General features: G+C 44.2%; 1 protein-coding gene across 4 annotated transcripts in view; it reads right to left on the minus strand.

Annotated features, from left to right (window-relative positions):
- LOC135907931 (uncharacterized) overlaps positions 1-22,863 on the minus strand; it is a 62,914-nt gene that overhangs the window by 6,952 nt on the left and 33,099 nt on the right. For all 4 annotated transcript variants that reach the window (XM_065439725.2, XM_065439724.2, XM_065439722.2 and 1 more), the window contains 4 exons: positions 6,431-6,521; positions 5,994-6,044; positions 1,628-1,823; positions 75-283 (listed from right to left, as the gene is read on the minus strand). In XM_065439725.2, coding sequence (XP_065295797.1) covers positions 75-283; positions 1,628-1,823; positions 5,994-6,044; positions 6,431-6,521 — 547 coding nt within the window. The remainder of the gene's footprint in view (positions 1-74; positions 284-1,627; positions 1,824-5,993; positions 6,045-6,430; positions 6,522-22,863) is intronic.

The following is a 22,863-nucleotide window of genomic DNA, read 5'->3' on the forward strand; positions in this document are numbered from 1 at the left end:
AATAAAGTGAAATCTGAGGTGCCTTTACGAAGGTCAGGACGTAGAGAAAGGGAACCAGAAAAGGAAGACTGTACCGCCGGAACAGGTCAATGAGCATCTTCTCAGTGACTTCAGGTTTGATGTTGCCAACCCAGAGAGAGCGAAAGCCATCCATGTTACAAGGGTTCATCTTAACATCAGGCACAACTGCATCTGGCCCACAAAGTATATTGATGGCTGTTTGGACATCTTCGTTTCCATGAGTCAAGGACCACTCAGCCTGCTCCTCTGTGAAACCCATGCTCTGTAAAAAAAGATCACAGGATTCTTTTGCTGTACATGCACACAGAAAATGGAACGCACAGAGTAGCATCCCATTTTTATAAGAAAAAATGGGCTAGCACACCTGAATGTCTTGCAGTTGTGCATTAACATCTAAGTACCGTATTTTCCGTTGTAGAAGTCACTGCCCCCTCAAAACAGCAGTTTATACAACAAAAAAAAAAAGCATATATAAGTCGCACACGCGTATAAGACGCATCTGCTCATTCGGTAGGCGATTAAAAAATTACAGTGATGTTTCACTTCAGGAACGCGGGTTACGCATAAACAATGATATGGACACTCTAGGCACATTTCCGCCGTCATGGTTGCAGCTATGTGCCGTATAAAGTCCAAGGGTGATAACATCGTCCCCACACGCCGTGTATGCTGCATGTGCGGGTGAATGTGTGCGACGGTGGGTTGAATCGTGCACAAGGATGGAAAGTGGGAAGGCAGCATGGCCGGGGGAATGGGAGCGCAGTTATAAACAAATAACTGATGTTGCCTTGAATAATTCTCAAATTCACATGTCACTGTGAGTGATGTCACAGCACTGCCACCTACGCAGGCGCACTTGTGCAATTAAATTTAAAATTTTATTACGAAGTTTTACGAGCCAAAACAATCTGATTATGAGGCACGCCATAGTGGGGGACTCGGGAAATGTGGACCACCTTGGGTTCTTTAATGTGCATCTAAATCTAAGTACACAAGTGTTTTCACATTTCGCCTTCATCGAAATGTGGCCGTCGTGGCCGCAATTCAAACCCGCAACCTCGTGCTCAGCAGCCCAACCCCATAGCCACTAAGCAACCACAGCGGGTGCACACGTGTGATTGACGTTGACTCTCTGGTTGCGAGCACAGCACCCACGAGAAGAAAAGCAAACAGCATTTGACTTTAAATTTAAGCCATTTCCGTGACACGTAGGGATGTAATACTTAGCAGACACGGTGTACTGCGCTTGTCAGCTCAAAATGGCCAGACCTGGTAAAGCAATGTGATTAGCCTCCTGAGCATGTGTAGCACTGTGTTCTTGCATGAAATTTGAAAGCACAAATGTCTGCATTGAATTTTCTGATATTCTATATTAAATTCAATATATGGCTTTCTTTTTTTTTCTCAATTCAATCTGATATTTGATTTGAAATCTACTATTCGGTATTCACACACCCCGAGTAAATACTATGCCACTAAAATGAAGCAGCAGTGTTTGAATGTTTACTCTCCTCTTACTTTGACCTTCTGGATCAATTCCTTTGGTCCTGTAAAGGTCAAATTAAAAGAAGTAAACTGTAGATGCAGATATGAAGGCATGCCTTACCATGATCTCAAAGACGTGCACACTGCGCAACTCAATATGGGCCTCCTGGCAGGATGGGTCAATTTCAAGCACCCTCTTGAATGATTCTGCAGCTTCGCTGTACTTCTGCAGGCCAAGCTGTGCCTTGGCACGACGGAAGTAGCCCTTAGCTAGCTGGGGCTGCAGGCTGATCGCCTTCTCAGCATCCTTCAGGGCCCTGCATGCCCCAGACACAATTTTGAACGGGAAAAATTAGACACAGCTCATTGGTGAAAGAGCATGCCCAAAAATTCCCTTGGCTACCACCTGTAAATACTCCAGCAGCAGGTTACAACAAAGAACCCAAGAAATTTGTCTGCATCAGAGTTCACAAATAGCAATTTTGACAAAAACAGTGCTCTTTCCCAAGGGATAAAACACAGCACGATAATATCACTGCAGCAACAACATCATGAATAATTCCGTTACAAAAAGAAATGCATTTCCAATAGCGTTTCATTATTTCAAGAATGCAGTTGGGTGAACAATCTTGCAAGTGAAACAGTTTCCTGTCTTCACAAAGAATAAGGGTATCCCTAATTAGTAGGGGTGTGCGAATACTCAAATATCACCAAGTCTAATCAAATATTGAACATTCAAATCATTTGATTCACGAATTGAAAATATCCACTATTCAATTGCCCAAATATGACATATTCGATGTAGAGACTCGGCATAGTGCCACATCTTGCGTGTGCTGCAAAACCCCTCATGCTTGATGCCGTACAATTGCGCTGCTGACGCAGTCACGGACTTTGTCTTTGTGAGCGCTTCTGCCCTACTGCACATGCTCCCCAACGTTGACCTGATGTAGGGATCGCACACATAGCAACCAAACGCCATAATTCGCGGAACGACGTCACATCAGCCGGGGCTGCATTGGTTGGTACAATGTTCCCCCAGGGTGACAAGACTGACTGAAATGATAATGCAATGCGCACAGAGGGAATGGCAACAAAAGCAGCGTGTATTTTGGAAAGCGTGAAGATTGGGCCGATGAGCCACCATAAGGCACACAGATTGTGTTAGATATGGGGCTTCAACACTGGCACTTCAACACTTCAACAACCGGCAATCTACAGCATACGCGTGAGTTCGCATATTTGTGGCAAGCATTCTGCAATGGCTTGCAGCCCATTACCACATCAGCCAGCAGCGAATTTTTATCACAGCCATACTGCCAAGGCTATCAAGTTTAATTAGTGCTGCTTTGTCAGGCATCAGTGACTAAAATTACAGTTTGGCACAGAATCAATGTATATCTATTCTCAGCAGTCGCATGATACTCTGGAAGGTGTACAGGATTGCAACAAAGTTGCTCACGGCCTCCACTTTTGCAACACACTGTACGGCGGCCTCTAGTTCCTGATGCCATTCATAGACACAAATCAATCTCTTTTTCTAGTTTTGGGCAATGCCTCACAAGACTAGCTTTGGATTTACACAGTGGGTGCAAAAGTGTTATGTCATTATAGTGCGTTGACCGTCCAAATGCATACATTTGCATGAACGGCGGATAAACCGGGGAGAAGGTGAGGCATAGCAATGAAACAGTGCCTGCTCTTTACTGTGGGTGCCAACCACAGTTGACCTGCACAGTGCCAACGATGGCTATGCGCAGAGTGGTAGTCAAGCCACATGATGCATGGTTGGCACTTTCGTCTGTCACGCAGATTAGCCTTACGATAACCTGTCTGCAGTAAATATGGGGAAGGCCCTTCTGTATTATAGATGAAAACAGGAAAGCAAAACTTTCTACACAATAAAAGATCGCCATAAAAAACAGGTTGCCATAAAAAACAGCCATTCATGCGCCCACCCCTCATGTAAAGTCCCGTCTGGGGACCCTTTTATTTATTTATTTATTTATTTATTTATTTACTTACTTTCAGGGCCCGGAGGCACTACAGAAAGAAGAGGGGTAAACATGACACACAATTTGTGCAAAGAACATTGGATTTAAGCAAAGCCCTGTTGAATGGCGTTCTTGAAGTTAGTAGTGTCTGTGATGGTGGCGATGGCAGTGGGAAGATGGTTCCATTCCGTGCTTGTTCGAGAAATGAAAGAATCACTGTAAAGATTAGTCCTACATGACGGCACGCCTACTTTAAAGCAATGGTCTGATCAAGATGAAACATAAAATGGCTGTGTGAGAAGCTGCTCTTTTAATACAGGGTTAACGTGGAAAGTTTTATGAAATAGAGAAAGGCGAGCGCATTTTCTACGGGATGAAAGATCGAATAAGTTTAGGGTATTTTTCATTGCTGTAACGCTGGAATGACACAAGTAATTTGATAAAATGGATCTAGTTGCACAGTTTTGGATTGATTCGAGGGCAAGTGTTAGAGTGTTTTTTTTTACCCTTGAGGTTCAAATCACATCAAATGAAATCAAATAAAACTGAGAATCTCATTGGCATTCAGTACAACATAACTTCACTACTTAGCTTCACAGGGAAAAAGCCCTTCATTCTATTCAACAGGTAGATTACTAATAAATTATTTTTCAGGCATTCATATACTAGAACTGAGCTTTAATTAGTGCTGGCATATTAACTTGGAGTTACCTTTAATAAGAGTAGACCATACTGTATATTTTGATTTCTATGTACCCAAGTTACCATTAGCTTGCCCCATTCTTGTGCAATGCTAGGAGGCTCCCAAGCATGTTAAATTAAATTGAGGGGTTTCATGTGCCAAAACCACAATATGATTATGAGGCACACCTTAGTGGGGGACTGATTAATTCTGATGACTTGGGGCTCTTTATTATGCACCTAATGCATGGATACCACAGGTGTTTTTGCATTTCACCCCCATTGAAATGCGGCCACCATGGCCGAGATTTAATGCCACGACCTCAGGCTTAGAAATGCAACACTAAAACCACTACATCACCAAGGAGAGTTGTCCCCGTGCATGTGCAGCACCATGTTTTCTTGCCCAAATTTTCTAAGCATTCAATTTTTCTTTTAATATTTCTTTGGTTCAATACTTGGCTTTTTCTTGATTCAAATTGATATTAGATTCTAAATCTAGTATTGGGTATTCACGCACCCCTACTAATTATAATCTCCCGAACTGTTCGGACAATTGGAAAAAAAAAAAGAAAGAATGCTTGACCACCACATTGAGACCAAGGGTGCAATCCTGTACGCGTTCCAAAATCGAACGGAGGTGGTCCGTTCTTTACGTCACGAAATAGGCGGTCCGTTCCGTTGCGTTCGTCCGATAGCAGACGATATGGAATGATTCACAGCAGATATCACGTTGCAATTGATGTCATGGCGTTCAAATTGACCAATCGTGTGCGGCTTGGTGGAACGGACCGCCTCCGTTCTATTTTGGAACGCGTACATGATCGCACCCCAAATGCGAGTCAACATAACTTATTCCTCTCCCTTCGTCTAGAAGCCTGTCAAAATGACTTGAGAAACAGAGTCTGAATTAGCTACAAGTGAGCATATGTCTATGCCTTTTTGCATACCTGTCTCCACCATCCACCCATCAAAACATTCAGTTTCATATTCTGCTCACTCAATTGTGTGCATGCCTCAAACACAAAAAGCCGAGTTTGACATCCACCAAGTGGAACAAAATACTTACTATTGCTTCATTCTCTTAAAAGGGCTAGAAACATATTTTGTGTTAGCAAATAAGATCTGACCAATCATTTCAGCAAGCGGTCATAAACATCTAAGCCAGTTTAACATGCCAAAGCAACACAGGGTCTGTGAGACACCGTAATGGAGGGAGGTTCCAGATTAATATTGACTACCTGGGGTCATTACTCCTTACCTGATGTGAGCAGGACCCAAGTCCTCTGAACAGAATTGTACACATATTTTTGCACATACATCAGAAAAGCTCAGTTGGAAGTTTGCATACTTTGCATTCAGTATGCAACTCTTGTGTCTGTTCCTGGTACTTATTTTAGAGCAATGTAATGCTGTCATAGAAAACCAACTAACCTTACTACAACCATTCTGTTGACACCAGCATTACAGTACGGTCACCTCAAGCAGTATATGAAGCGCACACTCGCAGTGCAATGAGAAAGTTTCACGACCAGAGAAAGGTACCGGAGAACCATTAAGTTATTCAGACAAATATACAGGATTTCTGGAAAACTTGGACATAACCTCAGACCACCCTATTTTGGTTTTGAATTGTAAGAAAGCTTCACAATACATTTATAAGCAAAGTAAATACAACTGATCAAATAAAAATTAGAGGATTAAGCTAAGCTTAGTCCCTTAATGCTAAATTACAATGGCGTCTGATTTTACTTCTAGCTTTATAAATCTAGTCACCTTAGCACTGCCACATAGGTAAATCAGAGTACTTACTTGTCATACTTTCCTAAAATGCTGTAGCAGTATGACCGGTTCCCAAAATAACTGAAATAAAATTTGAAAAAATAAAGAGTAAATACTTCACGCAATGAATGTGCAGTAAATCCCACTTCTGTCTTAATCAAAGAAAGAAAAAAAAAACATGAAGTGTTCAATAGCTTATCTGGTAACACCATGTATATGGTGCCACATTGGTAGCTTCATACATAATGCATTTCAGAGTATTGGAGCTGTCTGAAGTGTCCAAATGTGGAATGGTTCAATGCAAACTAAAATATTGGAAATGTTAAAAACTATTAAATTAGTGAAACATGCAACAAAAACATCTACAGCATTACAGAACTTTCATTTAGAAAAATCGTGCGTAAGACTGGCTTATTTTCTTCATGAAATTCACACAGTCACAAAATTCTTCAAGTCAAATCACCAACCTGTGCTCTTGTGCATACAACTTTATGGCCTGAGTGAATAGCTCAATGGCTTCCTTGTGGCGCCCCAGATTGCACATTTCGTATCCTTCACCTGGCAAAGAAAAAGGAAGCATGTGTGCAACTTCAGTTTCCTTTCCAGCAAAACAAAACTGGAAGAATGCAAACATTATACTAATCCACAAAAAGGCAGACGTTCTTTTAAAGAATTGAAAAGTTATAGGCCCATTAGCTTACTTCTAGCAGAGTCCTTCCATGTTTTTTTCTGGTCACGAAACTGCCGCCTCAGTTTCATATAGCGCCAGCGCCCGCCGCTAGAGGCGCAACCGTGCATGAGAGGGCATGCGAACGCCGCTACCGCTGTGGTTGTGTGTGGGGCAGCCTCGGTATTCTAGCTTTCTCAACTTCCTCAACGATCGCTTTACTCTCACGTAACTATTTTTAACATTGAGTATAATTAAATTACTCCCTGAGCGTGTCTTCTGCGATGATATGAGCGCACGGGACGAAAAAAAAAAAGCCGCTCATAACATGGAGCTTGCGGCGGTCTCAGACCGAAAAAAATAAAGATCTGGAATTTTAAGAGCCAGAACCGCGATACGATTATGAGGCACACCGTAGTGGAGGACTCGGGATTAGTTTTGATCACCTGGGATCCTTTAAAATGCACCTAAATTTAAATAAACGGGTGTTTTGCATTTCGCCCCCGTCGAAATGCGTCCGCTGTACACGGCCGGGCGGTCTCGATCCGGATTGCTTCGTCATCACCGTTCGCCTCAACGCTTCGGTGGGCTCCGCTTTTTATTATTGGCCTTAAATTAAACACCGCGCATTCGCAACAAAACGCCAGTGGTCCCACTTATCACCAGATGAGTAAGCGCCAATTCTCCGTTGCGCATAGCGCCAGATTGTTCGCCGAGCACAGCTGTTCAGTTTCTGTTAAACTGTGGCAGAGAAGGACTCTGTGGGCAGAATCTTATAACGAGATCAAAAGAATGAAATTGCTATTGCAAAGGGCTGCTACCGTAGAATACTTAATGACAAAGAAAAGGGAACTGAGCTGCTCCATGCGCTTAAGATTTCTTGCGAAGCGATGCCATTTCTGAATAAGATTTAGGTAGAATTAATGCAAGACGAACTTCACTAGTAAATGTCTTCGGTGCGGCTTTTAACAACGGATTAAGGCGAACCTGAAGTGTTAGGACCTGCACAGTTGAAACTAGCTGTAATTAGGCAATTACCTTAGCAAGCAGTCGTTTAGAAGCGTCAGTAAGCCCAGCACTTATTCACGCTGCTCAACGAACACAAGTAGCCACATCACAAATACAGCAATTTTTTTTTAAATGGCTTGTTAGAGATACCACCTTTCTACTTCTTCAGCTGTAACTTAAACATGCAAACAAAACTTGCTCAGCAAATCACAATACAAATGTAGCTAACAGTGTGCTAATAACCTTCTTACTCATAGCAGCTTATAGACTTAAAAGTACATACAATTGAAGAATTGTAGCCCACCAATAGCCAAGACTAAAGGACAATGGAAAATAAAACAATGCATATTATTCAGTTTTAACACTTGCATTTAAGGGAATTCTAATGCTATACCTTTCATAGATGGTCGGGGTAAGGGCGCTATTGCTGTGAACTACTCTATCCTGGTATAACACAAATTGAGATTGCAACAAAGCATAAAGCAAATGTGTTTTGTCATCAATGCCCTGATCAGATCTCACAACACCCTTATTCTCCTTCATCATCAGCATCGCAATTTTTTGTAAGTGGTCACCTTTACACGATAATCGTGATACCTACTGCGTCCCTTTAACTGGCACCGCTTCAACTGGTTGGTTTCCTACCACCCCCTGCTGGACATGAAGCTCGCCCCTTTGCTGTGACGACGTCCGAGGCGTCAAAGTGTTTCGCGCACACACGTGTATACTTCGATTCGAAATTAAAACCGCCACTTCCCTGCCGCGGTATAGCCCGCTTCCATTTCTCGCGCTGATCCTTGTTATTTGGTAAACAGAACAACGACACGTTTTCAGTCGTGCCCTTGTCGCTGGAACGGCACCCAGGCACGCAACACGTGTTCGGCATCGTTGTCCCACCCCACCACTTCAACCAAACAGCCCAACACTCGAAAAACAGCACAGCACACGCACAGAACGCACCCGATCAGTCAGCTCGCCTCGCACTGCGCACGCATTTCGGTAAGCGAACGATGCCCTCTGTGGTACAGTGGCGCCGCGTCGCGGCACCTTTGGGCAGTATATGAACCTCTCCCATAGAGTGACGGCGGAGTTTCGTGACCAGAAAAACATGGAAGGACTCTGCTTCTAGTATTATATAAAATATTCACCAAGATAATCTGAAATAGAATAAGGACAACACTGGACTTTAGTCAACCAAGAAAACAGGCAGGTTTCAGGGAGGGATACTCTACAATGGATCACATCCATGTCATCAATCAGGTAATCGAGAAATCCGTAGAGTACAATCAGCCTCTCTATAGAGCTTTCATAGACACGAAAAGGCATTTCATTCAGTAGAGATACAAGCAGTCATAGAGGCATTAGGTAATCAAGAAGTCGGGCACGTACCCAGAATTTTTTTCGGAGGGGGCCTACCCAAAGCAACTTTTCTATGAAAATGAGGGGGGGAATACATATGTGACTAATGCCCACTGTTCATCATAAAGGCGTGTAAACCCATAAAAGGGAACTGAAATAAGGTGTATCTCATAAGTACACCTGTGAGATACACCTCTCATTTACTTGGAAAACAAGGAACCACATCAATTGGACTTGCGCAGGAAAGAAGCACAGGACGAACACTGCCAAGAACAAGTAAACAAGCAAAAGTGTAAAATAAAGATTTCGAGTGGCGTTTGTTGAATTAGCTCTGAAATAATTATAGAGAAATATATATTTATGGAAAAATCACAGTTCTTTAGCATCCCTTCGTTTACTGCTCTACCAAGTGCCAAAACCGGCTCGTATTGTTATTTGGGAAATTGCATAATGATGCATGGCCGCCAGTCCTATAGAAAAGCGTAGAGCAGAGGACGCTGCAGTTCTTGACGTACTGCGCCCACCAGTGAAAGTTAGCAAAACGCCCACACAAGCGCAGCAGAGAGGTGGCTACGTCAGGCGGCTCTACTGATAACTGTAGAAGCGTCATTCAAAACACACGGAACTATTCTCCACTTCCGGCGGTGTTTTCTCTGTTTCCTTTTCAAATCAAAAGATGCTAATCCATAAACATTTTCACAAACAACGGTAAAATTTGTTAATTTTCGCTTTTCATTCCTGTCTGGCTGTTGCCTCTGCTCTCTCCCTTAGTAGATCGCTTAATTTCTCAACTCCTTGGACTCTTGTTTTCATTGCCAATTTGGCACGAAAAGTGCTGTACAATTAAGAGAAAAACCAGATGAGGTAATGGGTGACAGACATATTGCTTATGGGTTTAACAGTTATTGCAGGGTTTGATGATGCACACTGTCTCGTATTCTTTTATTTTCCACCTTATCTAACCCATATCACGGGTATGTGGTTCTGAGGATCTGCCAGCATTGCGACGAGCCATCCCTTGAGGAAATAATGAAGCAAAAGAAAAAGTTAAATGCAACTGGAGTTTTCTCCAGCCGCAGCTCGTTCCACGAGCATAGAGACTAGCTGACTACAAACCAAATCCCTTTCCTGGACCCTGGATCAGTCTTAACAAACAAGGTTGAACTAAATAAGCAACAGTGATGCGTGTAACCGTTGAAAAGATGGTGACAACTGAACGCATCTCGAGTTAATCACTCGGGCATCGAATCGATGCGGAAACTGGCCTTCACACCCCAGGAGACGCCGATAACTACCGCCATCCAAAAGGAGTGAAAAAGGCAAGAGAATGTTGACTGCCATATAACAACTGTCAAGTCTCAAGATTGATTTGGCGACGCTTTAGAAATGTGTGTGAGGGGTGGTGGCATGGGCAGGGAGGGGGGGCATGCCTGCAAGGAGTACAGGCCGCTTACGTAAATATATTGGAAAATATCTACAGAGATTCCACAGCTACCTTAACTCTACACAAGTAGGAAGATACCTATAAAGAAAGGGGTCAGACAAGGAGACACTATCTCTTCAATGCTATTCAATGCATGCTTGGAAGAAGTATTCAAGCTATTAAACTAGGAAGGTTTAGGTGTAAGGATCGACGGCGAATATCTCAGCAACCTCCGGTTTGCAAATGACATTGTTTTGTTCAGCAACACTGGAGACGAGTTACAACAGATTGAGAACCTTAACAGAGAGAGGGTAAGAGTGAGGTTGAAGATTAATATGCAGAAGACAAAGATAATCATGAATAGCTGGGCAAGGGAACAAGAGTTCAGGATTGCCAGTCAGCCTCTAGAGTCTGCGAAGGAGTACGTTTACCTAGGTCAATTAATCGCAGGGAACCCTGACCATGAGAAGCAAATTCACAGAAGAATAAAAATGGGTTGGAATGCATACGGCAGGCATTGTCAGCTTGCCATTATCACTAAAAAGGAAGGTGTACAATCACTGCATTTAACTGGTGCTGACATATGGGGCAGAAACTTGGAGACTGACAAAGAAGCTTGAGAACAAGGACTGCACAAAGAGCGATGGAACAAGGAACGCTAGGCATAACATTAAGAGACAAAAAGAGAGTGGTTTGGATCAGAATGCAAATGGGTATAGCCAATATTCTAATTGACATTAAGAGAAAAAAATGGAGCTGGGCAGGTCATGTAATGAGCAGGTTAGATAACCGGTGGACAATTAGGGTTAATGAATGGGTGCCAAGAGAAGGGAAGCACAGTCGAGGATGGCAGAAGACTAGATGGGGCGACAGAATTAGGAAATTCGCTGGGCATTAGTTGGAATCGGTTGGCGCAGGACAGGGGTAATTGGAGATCACAGGGAAAGGCCTTCGTCCTGCAGTGGACATAAAATAGGCTGATGATGATGATAATGACAGCTTCGATCATCAAGTCGAATAATGCCATGCACATGCATGTATTAGCATGTTGGGTTAATTTATGTTGGAACATTGCTATTACATTGGCAATGTTAAAAAAACCTACCAGACTAGTAAGCCATTATACGAAATGATCGTATATTTGGCTCATATTAACTTCGAAAATTTAGTAATTCCCACTAACCGTACACACCAGCCTGTGCGTTATTATACCGCATCAAATGCTCATAAACTCTGAGGCATTTGACCTTGTACCAGTTGTCACTCATCTTGCTGTCAAGCAATAGGTTCAGAATTGGGAGTGGTGTATCCCCAATTCTGATCTACCCATACCCCTTGCTACTGAGAAGCTGGCTTTCCCGCATAGATTAGATGTTTGGTGGCTGTCAAAATTTCACTGGCAGCATGAAATCAACCCAATATTCTTATATTAGATGGAAACAAATGCCAAGAACTGTGTTTGCTCCCGCACAGCAGCAATATTCGAACATTTTCAAATATCTATTTTTCAAATCGAATATGAATACTAAAAATATAATATTCAAGAATATCCACACACTCCTAACGATGGTTTAACTTTAGACACATCACACAAGCAACCCCAAACTTGGAACAGCAGAGAATTAAAAATTAAATTATGGGGTTTTATGTGCCAAAACCACTTTCTGATTATGAGGCACACCATAGTGGAGGACTCTGGAAATTTCGACCACCTGGGGTTCTTTAACGTGCACCTAAATCTAAGTACATGGGTGTTTTCGCATTTCGCCCCCGTGGAAATGCGGCCGCCGTGGCCGGGATGCGATCCCGCAACCTCGTGCTCAGCAGCCCAACACCATAGCCACTGAGCAACCACGGCGGGTGAGCAGAGAATGACATGCAACACATCTTTAGACTGCAGTGACTTTTTAAGCAACTTGTCGAATTTAGCTGCTTCAAGTACTATACTGAATAAACTTGCTTAAAGCAAGTATGTCACTGGTATACGACAATGGTGCAAGCACATTCACAATTCCCTTTTTGCTGCATTCTTTGTAATCTTGCACCACCCCATCTTTCAACACCTTTAAAGCATTTTTGCAAACAGAACTTATTTATCCAGGAACTTTAAGAAGACCACAGCATTGAACAAAGCTAAATAAACGTCACTGCAAGAGAGAGAGAGAGAGAGAGAGAGAGAGAGAGAGAGAGAGAGCCCTGTGAAAGAAAACTGCCACTATAACTGCTGAGGGGTGTGTGCAATGTTTTACTGCTCAATTCCTCCTCCGACGCATTGTTCAGCCAGAGGATAATGTGGACGTGCGGTCTTCCCCAGTGCTGGAATTCCACAGCGATGTGACCAGCAGCAGCCCGCCACCGCTGGTCCTATTGCCATTCCTTTTCCCTTTGCTGCTCGTATTCATGGTGCTCCGAGGGAGTCCCAACTACGCGTCGCCTACCCATAGTGGTGCTGCAACAACAATGAAATCATCTGCTAGGCTGGTTATTCGATATATGAAAAGCTAGCAACGTCATTCGCCATATCCCAAGCTGCCGTTGCCACAGCAGCTTGCACAACAGCAACCTTTACTAGAAAACGTATCTGGGGAGCGCTATGTGTTTGCATTGTTAGCAGGAGCGCCTAATCATAAATTATGTGGTTTGGCTACTTGTTTCGTGCTTGTTCTTTATTGAAATGAATGCTGTGCTATAGTATGCGTGATACCAAAAAATATACGCACTTTTTGCTTTAATTGCCGAAGCTTTTTTTTTTCTCCATGAGGATGCCGCCGTGATAAATTCCGGCCAACTAGAGACTAACAGCTTAACTGTAAAAAAAACATTTTAAATCCTTGTCCATGAATAGCTTTCACTAGGTAGAGAATCACTTTTAGAATATGCAAACTTTTATGGACCAAGGCATGCAGCCTGAAAGTGGTAGGTGTTATGGTTCACTTTGTGCAGCAATGAATGGAACGAATGCCAAATGCCTGAGACACGACCTGCCTAATCGTCGTGCTCGTCAACATGAAAATACTTGTCCGTCGGGTGTGTGCGACAGGATTATGCACCAGTGAAAATCCTGCTCTCCTTTGTCCCACGTTCACCCCCTCTACCCCACGAAGTGGTTTCTCTCTGTATTACTCTGTGTGGGTTGACCTGACATGACTTACATTCACTCCCTCTACGCCAGGGAGTGGTTTATCTCCGTATTCCTCTGTATGGGTTGACCCAATATGTGCTGACAAGGCTCTCTACCAGGGAACATGAGAGAATGAGGTTGCCCAGATGGTGGGTATAAGAAAACCAGCAGGTCACCACATGGAGACACATCTTCTCTGCTCCTGAGTGCAGGAGCACGTACACAGAACGTTTCTGTACTTTTTGTCTTAGAGTGCACCGCTCACCCGTAACGGTGTATTAAACTTCTGTTATTGTTTTTACATCACCTCATCTTCCCTGCCAACCCTCTGCGATGGTCAACATGGTTTGAGCTCTAAGCAGATGCTGTTAAAGTTGCCAAAACCCCATCCCCGTAACAACGAAAAAAAATGTAAAAAAATTAAATTATGGGGTTTTACGTGCCAAAACCACTTTCTGAATACGAGGCACCCCCGTACAACTGTAACAACTGGTGGCAGCCGTAAAAACTGGTAGCAGCCATAACAACTGGTAAGCAGCGGAGGGATATAGATCTACGAGCCTCATCTACCAAGTCGCAAATGAATACAGCGATTGCGATGGTCTGCGCCGAATTCTTGGCTGCAAGGTGATGAGTGTGAGACTTTCTCTGCCGAGTTTTGCCAGGTTTTGTTGAAATGTTAGAACAGAACAGGAAATTTGAGCTATTGTTGTCACCTAGTTAGGCAGCAGCAAGATAGTCATGTACAGTAGAGAGAGCAGCACTGAAAACGGCCATGAATTTGAAGTTATTAGCCCCGAGAACGAACTACAGAGGCGCTACGAGCGCCGCTCGCGTGACATCAGGGCAAGGACTCATGCCTGTCGTCTGCTACAGTTCGGGCGTTGTCCGGGCGCTTTCTGCGGTGTTTTCGTTTGTTCGCCCTCGTTCTCTCTGCTTGTATACTTACGGTGGTCGTCTGAAATATATTTTTACGACGTCTTCCTTTGCGTACATTTATTCAAAGAGCTGATTTCTTATACAACAATGCAGCTCTCAAAGGCAACGCTACAGTGCCAGCCGAAGAGGCGCAAAAGAGCCCATTGCGGGTTTTTCATGCGCGGATGGACAATCGCAAAAACATAGCATACAGGAATCCAGTTATACCATACCTGCCGCGCTGCAACAAGTATGTCACAAACGCTGGCTATATATGACTTCTACAACAGTTACATTGATTTTAATCCGCTAAAACAGGTTTGCTCACGACGAGTATAGTTCATGGTATAATATCGAATTTTTGAATTTCTTCACAGAAACGCTCGGCAGTAACACGGGGACTTAACTAATACTGGAGTTTAGATTCTACAAGCGCCACTTGCTTCGTTAATTGCTTGTCAACATTATGCGGTTCTTCCCGTGTTTATGTTAAGCGGCGGAAATTTGAAGTAAAGTTAATGAAGGCTTACAGCTATTCACAGAATACAAATAGGAATGTACCAATATATATTTCCTTTTCCGTGATACACGTTCAACTCACTTGAGAAATTTACTGGTGCTTGTTGCTTGAGGAATATACATGGCGAATCTGTTTGAAAACTGACACAGGCTGCTTGGCCCAATTTTTTTAATGAAGTATGCCTGTTGGACCACATGGCTGCAGCCAGAAAGAAGTCGAAGCGTCAATCATTAGTAGTACGGGACATGTTGAAGATATCAAAATTCCCCAGTGGTGGGTCAGAAATCAAGTGAAAGTATATGCAAGGCTTGTGGTACTTTATGAATGATTGAAGCAAACTTTATTTAGCCTGCAGTTGGGCAAGGTTTTCTTTTATGTACCGACGAAGCGAATAGTTATCCGTTTGTATAATTAAAGAACACTGGATCGAGAGATGGTGAGACAGAAGGTGCTTGAACTTTCCTTTTCTAGTCAATCGAAGCTGCGCTGTAGTAGCTCCAGAATACTTTAGCCATTCCAGTTGGCGCTGTAAAAAAAAATGCTTTATGGTTTTAATTCGAAGTTGTACTTAACTGATGGGTTTCGCGAACATAGCGTGCCTCGCCACACCAACAGTCGATAGCTACCGTTACGTGATCAGGGGTGTGCCATATTGTCGATAAAGGCTACCGAGGGCCACTATGAAACATTACACATCTTCAATTCATTCGCTCTCGATCTTAACAACGAAACTTTTCTCTCAGGTGATTGCTACTATGGTGTTTGTGAATTAACTATGTAAATACTCTACATGACGCGCCGTCGTGTTTGCAGCCATGAGCAATTCGTTTTTTGGAGGCCTGTTTCAGAGGAGGATGAAAGTAGCAGCAAACTTTTTCATAAGATGCGCGCCTATTTTTTTTACTCATTAATGAATGGCCATATTCAAATAGAACAACACACCAGAGTAATAAGAATCATGATGACAGCTTCGCTGGGCAGTGTCTTTCTAACATCGGATAACATGCTGACGCCAATTACCAAGATTTTTCTTCCATGTAAAATGCAATGTCTCTCATAGCTAAATACTAAGGGAATGTTAAATGTTTAGCAAGGCATCATACACAACCTCGCGTGTTGAATTTGCAGACATTCTTTTTACGCAAAATTTCCGGATAGACACGGCGCATATGTGCATTGAAAAACCAGTAGACCCCTTTAACGCTACATAGCTTGCGATATCCAAGCCGCAAAGTTTCTCGACTCACGCGCTTTTGAAGAAGAAACTGTGGTTAAGCCATGGCAGCTGAAAGAAGCCGGCGTATCCTTCAATACGTATGGCTCGGGCCACCCATACCCCAAGCATACACGAAGGGAACGAGAGCGCGCGGCAGCCGAGCGAGCCGGAGCGAGCGGCGTCCTGGCCGTGACGTCACTCGCGAGAGGGCGCCACTCCTAATTCTCGCCGCTAATTGCGTAAACCGGAGTTGTTGGAACTGGCGAAGGAGTTGCACCTGGATGGCACTGACGCACTCCGAAAACCACTATTGATTGAGTCTATTCTTCCTATTCTTGCTCTAGAGGCTGAGGATGATGAGTTTACGGAATGCCTGGAGATCATTAGAGAAAGGGAGAATGCAAAAAATCAGGCAGAAGAGTGGGAACATGAATAACAGGAAGAGCAGGAACGTGAGGAAAGGGAACACACACTTGAAGCGACTCGAGCTTGAAATGAATCGCGCTCGGGCAGCAGGGCAGAGGAGCGAAAGAAACAGTGCAGGAGCGTGTGTATCGTTATGAAAGAGCTAATGCGACCCTTTAAGCTCGGAGAGGACATTGGTTTGTTCTTGGTGACCTTCGAGCGGACATGCGAGAAGCAAGCCTCCCGCGAATCGTGCCCACAGCGTCTACTCACACTGTTACCGGGCGAGGCAACGGATGTAATTACTCACTTAACCATACAGTACGCTGAGGATTATGATAAGGTAAAGTCAAGTTTGCTGAAGAAGTATAGGCTGTCTGCGAAAGCTGCGCAAAATGGAAAAGGCTAGGAATGAGTCCTATACAGAATTTGCACATAAGCTTATGTCAAACATGGAGGAATGGCTCAAGAAACAAAAAGCCTATGACAATCACACAAAGGTTGTTCAATGCTTTGAACTTGAACAATATTATAACCGGTTACATGAGAATGTTCGGTACTGGGTTCAAGATAGGCCAGAAGTTAGCTGAGCTAGCTGATGAATTTGTGATGCGTCGGGCTCATAAGTCAGCGACGGTCGAAAAGGCGATCCCAATGTCAGGCTCGGCAGGCCGAAGCACAGAAAAAAAGAGAAAGAGAGAGCACAAGCCTATGATTGAGGGTAGCTAAAAATGCAAAACTTCCTGCTCTCCTACTTTCCTTTGTCTCACGTTCCCCCCCCTCTATGCCAGGGAGTGAGCCCTGTCAACACACACCCAATGTGTGTTGACAGGGCTCTCTACCAGGGAGCAAGAGAGAATGAGGTTGCCTAGATGTTGGCGGGTATGAGAAAACTAGCGAGCTGCCACGTGGAGACGCACCTTCTCTGCCCGAGTGCAGGAGCACGCATGCAGAACGTTTCTGTACTCTTTGTAGAGCACACCACTCACCTATAACAATGTATTAAACTTCTGTTATTGTTTTTACAACATCTCATCTTCCCTGCCAGACCCTTTCCAATGGTCAACCTGGTTCGAGCTTCAAGCAGATGCTGTTGAAAGTCGCCGAAACCCCATCCTTGTAACAACTGGCGGCAGCCTTAAAGTGTACAACACAAGTTGCACATACAAGTGCAGGGTGTGCCATTCAATTTCTAGCTTCCCTGAATATTTCTGTGCAGAGTTGTAGATGTTCTGGGTCATTCTAACATCACAACAATGTGCAATATTTGAAATTCCTGCTGCAAGCAATGAAGACTTTTTAATTTTAGTTGTGACAGCAAATCGTGACAAAATAGCACATGTGCTATCTACAGTGCACATGCTGAGGAAAGTGGGGGAAAAGGTAACTTGAGTGCAATGTGCACAAAAAGCACCGTATACAGTCGCCGACTGACTTTTCGGGCTCCAAAAATTCGGACATGCTCGATTATTCGGTCTGCTTTGCGGCACCACCATTCTCCCCATAGACCATAATGTATAACAACTGCCGAAAGTTCGGACACCTTGCAACCTCTCGTCTGATTTTTCGGACACTCCTTGAGCCAACTTGATTGAGAGCCCCATGCACCAACTCTGATCGGTGCATGGTTCGACTTGCTGAACGCCGTTTTTGTTTCGGACGGAGCGTCCTTGCTGCCCCACGAAGTGGCGCTACTGCAAATCCCCGCTCATCATCATCGTTTCTGCCTGGTTCGTGGCTACAGCAGTTCTGGTCTCAGCTCAGTAAGCCATGTCAAGATAATCCAGCAGCTGATTTGTTTGTTTATTCGTGCACGACCCTGCAAGTAGGCCAGGTTTTTGTTTGCGCTACTGGTATCGGCGTGACGGCGTGATGACCTTTGCTTTGTGTGCTATGTCGAGGTTGCAGTGACGCAACGCGGCATACGGAAACATCGCGTCAAGTGTCTAATGGCACCGACAGTGCCCGCGCAGACTGCGCTGGGGAATGCTGGCAAGCGGGTGCCGGGAGGCCTAGGATTTGTCACCTTCCGATGTGCTCCCTACTGACGTGAAAAATGCTCTGCCAAGACCTGTGCAGTGGTTCCGGACACCGTCTCATTTGACAGTTTCACAGGTGCTCACACTGCTGTACTGACATGCGCAGAACTCGATGACGGCGAGATCATTCGTCAGGTTTCTGCTGCACCGCCGGACAATGACTCCGAGTCGGAAGATGACGCACCATGTGCTACGCTGCCGTCGCATGCGGAGCGTGCACAAGCAGTGACTGTGCTTTCAGCAGCCTATAGTGACCATACGACCCTCTCCGAGATTCAGGCTTATCTGATTGCACGTAAACGGAACAGCGTGCAGCGGCGCATTCACGATTTCTTCAAGCCTACTGCCAAACACGAATAAGTGCGCGGAAATAAAGGATTTCTTTTTTTTTTCTTAATCTGTTATATCGAACACCTGCTTGTTCGGACATTTCGGCAGTCCCCATGAGGTCCGAATAAACGGTCGGCGACTGTATACTCGAATCTAGGCCGGCCCCGATTCTAAGCCAACCCCCGAAAGTGGGAAGCCAGGGAAAAAAAAAGTAGCTTGAATATAGGCTGAACAAGAAAATCGAGGACAGAGTTCCCAAAATGAAAACGTTTATTGAATATGAACGTGCCGAGCTCACTCTACGTCATCGTTACTGATGTGGTTTGGAATTAGCTGACTGTCAAATTATCGAGGACATCAAGAAAACAATAAATAAATGCATACTAGACCAATTCAGCTTTTGTTTACTGAATAAGCCCGTAACCCTTGCTTCTATTCACACAAAATCAGTGCAAAAAGCTGCAATCTCTCGCTATTTCCTTTGCAGTGCAGCTAGGCGTCAGACACGTGTCTTCATTTGAGTCGACACGCTTTTCACTAGGAAGTGCACATCCACATTGTTTTTTCGTCAGTGAGTTAGTTGGCAACAGATTGCCAGTCCATCGCAATGTAGCTGACGGGTTGGATGCCAGCTGGTGGGCTGCAGTAGAATCACTCTTCATACTAAATAGATTGCACCGTTTGTAACATGCATGCACACTGCACTCAGTTAAAATGGAACTACTGCTCCCCAAAACCGCTGCAGATGAAACCATAGTCGCTATCGATGCACTCATTGATGGCTATAAGGCAGTTCTGAAGGCATGCGCAGACTCAAAGCGAAGCAAGTTTGCCACAAATGCAGTGGACAAAACCTATCGAAAACATATTGGTTGCTATTGATGCACTCACAGATGGCGACTACGTAGTTTTGAAAGCACGCGACCAATGTGCACACTGAGTCAGAATGAAAGGTATTTGCTGTAACCACTGCAAATGAAACTGTGGTCGCTATTTACATGATCATGAATGGTGATTATGCAGTACTCGCACAAGGCACACGACCAACATGGTGTTATAGTGGTGGTAAACACAAAAGCAAGGGCTAAATAGGCACAAATGGGCATGAAGCATCCCAGCGTTCCTGTCAATCCCACAAAGTTTTTTGCTGATGACTACGGCGATGAGGAGTGCGCCACTTGTTATGGTTGGATGCTAGCATCACTTTTGCACTTCTATGACATTCTAACAGTCCAAATTAACAGGTGTGTGGCCAAATAAGTCTCAATTAAGAAGTTTGGTGCAATTAAGTAATGCATATGCCCGCCTGGACCAGAGGACGAGTCCGAATTATTCAATTTTCCAAAATGACGAGGGTCGAATGAATGGGGTCTTATAGTAATTATTAAACTGCCTTAAAGCAAGAATCTCACACCTGCAAACTGCATGTTTAGACTTCAAGTTCAGGCAGGAAATGCAAACATCTTCCGAGTTTACTGAGCACAGTAATATGTGGTGCAACACTTCATGAAGTTCATTAAATACTACATGTGACATTCCCACAGGAATACAAACAGGAAAGCAAAACTTATTAATGATGAAAGATAGTAAGCCTGTTCTTCATGCTTCACCTCTGACATAAAAACATGCTTGGAAACAAACTTGCAGCTTGCTCATTAACCCCTTAACCATTTTATTTTGAAAATTTCTATGTCTAAACTGCTTATTTTTTTTTTCATTTGATATTGGACATTTTCTTTCTAAAAAGCAAGTTTTCGATGTTGAAAAAAAAATTCAAGCACATACTAAGTCAAATTAGCATAATAAAGTTTATTTTGCTCATGATAAAGGAGGCCAGCTACCTGCTGGTAACCAACAATAAAACTGGTGAATATACACAGTCAAGTCATTAGGCGATGTTATATTCAATGCCTTACCAGGGATGCCCAAAAACGGAAACAGAGGAGGTTTCGTGGGGATGTCATTCATTTTGATGCGCTGAAATTACACGAACTCATAATAGTGTTTTCTGAGCAGTCTTCCTCATTTGATAAACTGCTAATTTCAAAGTCATTGCTATTGCTTTTGCTTTCAGAAGCAAAGTAAACTTCGGTGTCTGAACCATTGTCCGAAGAGCTTAATGGCAAAAAACTTATCTTCCGAGACGATGGACCAGCAACACACAAGTCACCTGCACCGGATGCCATTTTTTGAAACACGAGTTGGCCCCCAAGGAATTGTGAAACGGTGGTTGAAAAAAAAAAAAAGGAAAAAAAGGGGAGGGAGGGGGGTAAAAATTACCAGCCCAGTGCTGCCATCTGCGATGTAACACACCAACTAGCACGCAAACGAGAATGTCTTGTTCAAAACAGTCTAAAGGAGATACAGTCGAATCTTGTTAATACAAACACGCTTAATCCGAACTTATGCCGTGGTCCCATCAAAGTTATGTGCATTCCAATAGGCGAAACACCCGGTAATTCGAACGGGCAACCAGTAGCGACAGTTAATTCAAACATACCGTGCTCCGACAAGGCTCTCAGCAGTGCACCAGTCACACAACAGCACCTCCGAGCAGCATTGCTCCGACTCCGCCATAGAGAAAAAGCTTAGGAGAGGCCCCTCAACGCCGTGCATGTGCAAGGATGATAACACCATTGCTGTGCGACCTACGCCGTATGTGCGAGTGAAAACGTGTGAGGGGAGCCGACATTGGGGCTCAATCTCGACCGCACCAGGAGGAACCATGCAGTCTACCGTCACACGCGAAGCACCGAACGTTGCAAGCCACCAGGGGGAGGGGAGAGAAGGGGGCGGCATTTTACTCCGGCTGCAACTGTGCATGTGGCGGCTGCACAGCCCTATCTTGAGAGCGATCTGTGTTGGGGGCAGAGTCTAGGTACGTCGGTGGCCCGTAGCTATTTGCGTGCTGTGTGTTCTTGGTGGTCCCTTTCCGTTGAAACAATAGACAGCCCAAATGTCGCTTCGCTCACTGCTGCTGCCGCGTTTTCTCACGCCAGTGTTTTGATAGCGAGTTTCCACAATCATTGAGTGAGATGTGTTCATGTTTACTTGCGCGTGCATGACACCATGCTTGTTAATTTAGTTAGTACAACTATGTTTACAAGCTTATACAGCCAATAAAACTACTAGCCTTGCTTTGTATAGCTGTCCACTAATTTGCTATCAAAATCGATGCTTCGCCTTTCGGGTGAAACCAACTTTTTTTTACAATGACAAGTCTAAACCGAGACATCCCGATACAGAGACAGCGCGCCACACCCGATTCTGTACAACACGGACCCCGATTACAAGGACACCCAATACCTCATTCTCCTCGTCTTTTGCACGCGGCGACACGACAACAGAAGGGAGCACACCAATGTGATTGTGATCAGTGGCAACGATTTCGTCGTCTTCATAAGACAGGACACATTAAGAATGCAGGAAGAAGAACGTAAATGCAGTGACGATCTGACAGCAGACAAAGGAAAAAGCACGCGAACACGCAGCGGGAAGCAACTCCGCCACTTCAATGCCAGTCTTAGATGGCAGAGGTAATTAGCACCACCCATCAAGCTGGCAGGAAAGCAAATCCGCTTTTCCCTCACGCCCTTCCTCACAACCACGTTCCCCTTGCCCTACCTCTCAACTCCCTCGTAACTCCATGTTTCGTTTTCTGCCGTTATGGGGCAACGAGCATTGGCCGGCATGGGAAGTTTCGTGGTCCTCGCTCAGTGTGTGCTTGCGCGCCGCCATGTTTCATGACTCGCACCGTTCATGCATCATGCTATGGTGCCCAAGTACTCCAAGAACAAGTCCTCTTTTTAATTTGAACTTCTTTTTAATTCAAACAAATTTTCGGGCCCCTTTGGGTTCGAATTATTGAAATTCGACTGTACTATATCGAGGGAC

The sequence above is a fragment of the Dermacentor albipictus genome, chromosome 1 (genome assembly GCF_038994185.2).
Source record: "Dermacentor albipictus isolate Rhodes 1998 colony chromosome 1, USDA_Dalb.pri_finalv2, whole genome shotgun sequence".
Lineage (NCBI taxonomy): Eukaryota > Metazoa > Arthropoda > Arachnida > Ixodida > Ixodidae > Dermacentor > Dermacentor albipictus.